Source organism: Crinia signifera, chromosome 6 (assembly GCF_055691185.1).
Source record: "Crinia signifera chromosome 6, ASM5569118v1, whole genome shotgun sequence".
In the NCBI taxonomy this organism is placed as follows: Eukaryota; Metazoa; Chordata; class Amphibia; order Anura; family Myobatrachidae; genus Crinia; species Crinia signifera.
This window is the reverse complement of record NC_139222.1, coordinates 103,133,034-103,138,176: the sequence shown is the minus strand read 5'-3', so window position 1 is coordinate 103,138,176 and position 5,143 is coordinate 103,133,034. Positions and strand designations below refer to the sequence as shown.

The 5,143-nt window shown below is 43.7% G+C and overlaps 1 protein-coding gene across 1 annotated transcript; it reads left to right on the top strand.

Moving 5' to 3' along the window:
- Window positions 1-302: 302 nt before the first annotated feature.
- SRXN1 (sulfiredoxin 1) lies at window positions 303-4,502 on the top strand. The gene is made up of 2 exons (XM_083145427.1): window positions 303-555; window positions 3,158-4,502. Exons 1-2 carry the CDS (start codon window positions 328-330, stop codon window positions 3,359-3,361), a joined length of 432 nt encoding a protein of 143 aa, XP_083001553.1. The 5' UTR covers window positions 303-327; the 3' UTR covers window positions 3,362-4,502.
- Window positions 4,503-5,143: the final 641 nt, after the last annotated feature.

Here is a 5,143-nt window from a genome sequence, read left to right as displayed (position 1 = left end):
GTAATGGCACTCAGCAGCATGTCACCGATGGCTCACTACAGTCCAGGAAAAGCCTCCGCTCACTGAACATTGCTTTGCTGATTCATACTGATTCAGCTGCCAGACTGCACCACTTAGTGACAGGGGGGTGAGGACACAGAAACTGGCACAACTCTTTGTCTTTACCATCCTCGTTTGTGTGTCATTACTGTAAATTCAGAATGTGATAAATATTTATTTACAACTTGTAACAGTTTCAGTTATATTTTATTATTATTTCTAGCCCTCCTGCCAGTGACAAAGTGGTTCATCCCAGATAAAAGTGGGACAGCCCGGAAGCCTGCAAGAATGTATCACAGGCAGCTCAAACAGATATTCAGCTGGAGAAGTGTGCATTTGCTATCTGATATGGGACAGGCTCGCAGGATGATGACAGAGAGTACGATCCAGGAGAACAGGAGCATTCATTCCGGTAACATCCCTGCCACCCATAACATCCCAATGAGGGTGCTGATCAGACCTATCCCATCTGACCTAGAGGAGAGTAAGGTCCAGAGTCTTATGGAAACCATCGAGGTAACTATTTATTTACAGTTTCTTTTATAGAGCAGCATATTCCCTTGCACTTTACAATTGGAAAAAGTTATAAAACAAACTGGGTAGTAACAGACCAACATATAGGTAGGAGGGCCCTGCTCGCAAGCTTACAATCTATAGGAACTATATTATGATTTGTCTGTAATACCGCTTAGTATACCTCTAAAGGTGCGTACACATGGGCTATAATCTCTGGCAATATGGTCGCTGAGCGACCATATTGCCAGCGGTTGGAGTGTGCACCGGCGATAAATCGCTGGGGTGCGTGCTCCTGTTTTCAGCCCCCTAATGGTCGCTGGAGCATGCTCCTCCGACCAGCGACTTCCCCTGCCTCTTCTCCCAGCAGTGTCATTTTCATCAGCGACCATCTCTGGTCGCTGATGAAAACGGGACACTGAGCAATATGATTGCTGAGCAATATATTGCCAGCGATCATATTGCTCCGTGTGTACACAGCTTAAGTTTCTGTTAGTAGTGTCCCTTTAGGTTTGTTGATTATGGGGCTGATGCAGTGTCTTGTGGCTTAACAGAACATAAACTGCACATGCCTATAACAGTATAAGCACACATACAGTGTGCAGCTTGTTGCAAATCTGCCACTTACAGTACACCTGTATACAATTAGCACCATTAACTTTTCACCCTAGAACAATAGGCCGATGGTCATTATTGCATTATCCAATTAGAGGCTATTTTATTCCGTAGAAAAATGTCACAGGGGATCCAGCATAAATAATTTATGTCATCACAACTCCAGACATAGGCGCCAAATCCGTGGGCACTCCAGGGCACGAGCACCCACAGCCGGTCCAGCCTGCGACCACCGCAGGTGCGATGTGCACCACACTGACTGCTGAATCCGAGCTCCTGGCCGCTCCAAGACACTGATTAGCAGCGTGCCCGTGGGGGGTCAGACCATGGCTGGGAGACCTGCAACATGAGCCCAAGGACACTCCGAGACACCGCACAGCAGCGTGCCTGTGAGGGGCAGAGCGAGGCCACGTGAGGGAGTGGAGCTGCCCTAACAGGCCCGAGCACCCACCTCTGACTCCAGATGCTGCTTCTGGTGTGTTATGCTTTGGGTGCCTAAGGGTGGTGTTCTGTTAGCTGAGGTAATTTACTGCAGCAAATGGATTTGGCTGTGGCTAGTCACTTCTCATGCACCTGAAGCATAATCCGAGATACGCGACTTGCGAAGTCATGATAACACATCAGATAACACCTGGAGTGCAACAAGGCTCTTACAGGGGGTGGTTAAGGACGAAATGAAATTACTTATGGTCAATGTGATTGGCTAAAGCACTGCTAGTGGCTGCCAATCATAAAACACGTGGACAATCAGAACAAACCTCCCAACATGACACTCTCCAGGAGGGACACAATGCTCTGCTTCTGGACTTTCCTCTTAATCACAAACACAAGATAAACCACCACATAACTGACCCTAAAGACATTGCTTCCAACTTGACACATTCCAGGACGGACAAAATACTCTGTTCCTCGACTTCTCTGATAATTTCTGATTGCCATCACTTGTGTTGAACTAGTTATTTTGGTGGTTCCCTGGGCTGCTTCAGGACACTTGTAGGGGTGCCTTGTATTGATGTCCAGGAACAAATTCCATACCGCCCAACCGTTTTTTGACGACGATCCCGCGTCCCGCAGCGGGGAGGGGCAGTTGGGAGTCCCCACTGTCGCCCGTGAATAGACGCTGTGCCCCCTTTCATTGGGCCACACCCCTAAAATACCCAGCGCGTCTTTGGCCATGAAAGTTGGGAGGTATGAAATTATAATAATTTTTGGTCAATGAAATAGGCAAAAAGAGTGCTGGTGGCGGCCAATCTTAAAATATGTGAACAAACAGAAGCAAACCTTGTCCCTTACCACATCATTGAACCGTAGGATGCAATGGTGGCTCCAGAGGAAGGGCTGCAGCACAGTTCAAAATTCAAATAGGGAAAACATACCAACCGCCAGTGAGTCAGTTTGAAATGGTCTCTGGGACTCCCCTATTTGAATTTTGAACTGTGCTGCAGCACCACCTCTGGAGATGCCACTGAAAGGATGAAATCCAAACACAATCTATTATTGAAATTATGTTGAAAATACGTACTGCAGTGTCGCACACAGTGTTTGTGTGCTAAGCCAGTTTTGTTTTCTTTGCTGATCATTGCTCGCAATTGTAGCCCCACCCACTTGTGGCATTAGCGTCTGCCCGCTCACAGCATTTTTCCACGTTTCGCAGGCATGTAGGGAGAGCTACCACAAAGCCACAGACCTCCACCAGATGGCGCCCGGTGAACCAGAGCTAATTGTCACACTTGAGACTACCTAATTTAAATGTGACCACACAGACTAATCCCTCCGAGCTGACCTCAATCATATGATAGTGGCTCTTGGATACTCATATACTGTGCTAGACATATTATACTAGCTAAAAGGGCAACTTTCCTTGATACGTTTTACTTTTATTGAGCAATATACTGCACATATCTTATTTGAGTGCTTGCTGTATGTACCTATAGGTTGCGCTGAGATGTTTTACAATGTTAAAGTGAAAATGTAACCTGTTCTACTATAGGAGGATGCAGATCTGGTGCCACCTATAGATGTTCTCTGGATCAAAGGCCGGAATGGAGGAGACTATTTCTATTCCTTTGGGGGATGTCATCGTTATGCAGCACATCAGCGACTCAACAAGGAAACTATAGCCGCCAAAATCATCCAGTCTACTGTCAGCCACCTACGCACGTACCTGGGCTCCAGTACACCGGATCTGCAATAAGAGAACTAGACTTGTGGTTGGGCTACTAGGAAATCCCAACTTTCTTCAAAGACAATATTGGAACAAGATTTCCCCAGATACAAACAATGAGGATCAGATTTAATAACTAGATGTTGTAAAAACTATTCACAAAGTTCTTATTTATTATTATTTATTTTACTTTTTATCCTTGTATTATTACTCTGATAGAACAAGCTAAATAATATAATACTTTCATAAGACACAAATGATGACTATGCATTTAATATGGGAACTCATCCCAATACTGTGTAAAGGGTTAGCCTAATACCATTGCTTTAGGTGGAGTATCCTATTACTATCACCAAGCAGCAGCAGATCTGGATTTGATTTCTAGATCTGCGCTCATCATATCTTTGTTTTTTCGAGTATCCTATTAGTAGTGGTAATTTACTGACACTAATAGGTTGGCTGGGGCTATTTGATTAGCCCCTGTGCCAGTGTGCTGGTTCCCCGATGTTGGCATTTATCAGGTGATCCATTTTATCAGTGTAATACATTGATCCAGGAATTGATGCTGTATAACATGAATTATCTGCCGATAGTGGTACTTTAGAGTAGGGTAGTGCATACATTATCCTTTAAGGCCCATACACACTGGGAGACTTTTAGCTGAAAGCAGCTTAGTTTACTTGTTTGAGCTGCTTTCAGCTAAAATGCCGCCCAGTGTGTACGGGGCAGCGATGAACGGTGAGCACTTATGCGCGCTCCCGCATCATCGCTGGCCCGGCCGTTCATCTGATGGTATTACCAGCAGATGAGCAACAGGGTGAACGGCTTTCCACAGTGTCCTGCTAGACATCCACCCCTGGGAAAATTGCTCAGAAGGTGGAATATCGCTTAGTGTGGATGCACTGAGCGATATTTAGCCCAGAGATTTTCCTCATCATCTGTTAGCATACATGATGGGCAAAAAACGCCCAGCGCGTATGCACCTTTAATCAGTTGAGATGAAAATTTGAATTCTCTTCACTTAAATTAAAGTACATAAATGTACAATGCTGCTAATTGATCATTCATGATACCTTTAATGTATTACCATTCTTTTATTCTAATTTTAATTTATTTTTATATTGGGAAATTATTTTCAACTTCAGAGACAAATAAAACTTATTCTATAAATATTTCAAAATATACAAATCTAAATATATTTATCATATTATCTTATGCAGTTTTTCCATAGTTCCTGTACTTCTGTATGTATGAATTGTATCAAAGGTTTTTGGTGCATAATATAACTTAGGGGGTTATTCTGGTTCACTCCTTCTGGGAAATTCCTTCTCAAATGGACAAAACCATATGCACTGCAGGTGGGGTAGATGTTACTTGTGCAGAGAGAGTTAGATTTTGGTGGGGTTTTACTTCAAAGTGAGATCTATATTGCATATTTCCCTGCACAGAAACAAAATAACTCACCCAAATCTAATACTCTCTGCACATTTTACATCTGCCCCACCTGCAGTGCACATGGTTTTGTCCATCTAAGAAGAATTTGCCAGAAGGAGTGAACCAGGATGACCCACTTAAATGCTTTGTGTTACTAATACAGTTTTAGAACAAATGCTACACATGACTGATGCAGATGTACTAAGGGTAGTATTCAATGAGAAAAGTTCTCCGTGTTTTGTGGAGAATTTGTGCTTTGTTCGCCTTGGATGGAGCATTTTGCTCTCCAAAAGCGAACAACCCTATTCAATGTGAAATATTCTCCGTCTTTTTAAGTGATTTTCTCCGTCTCTCTCCGTGTAGCAATTCTCCATTTTT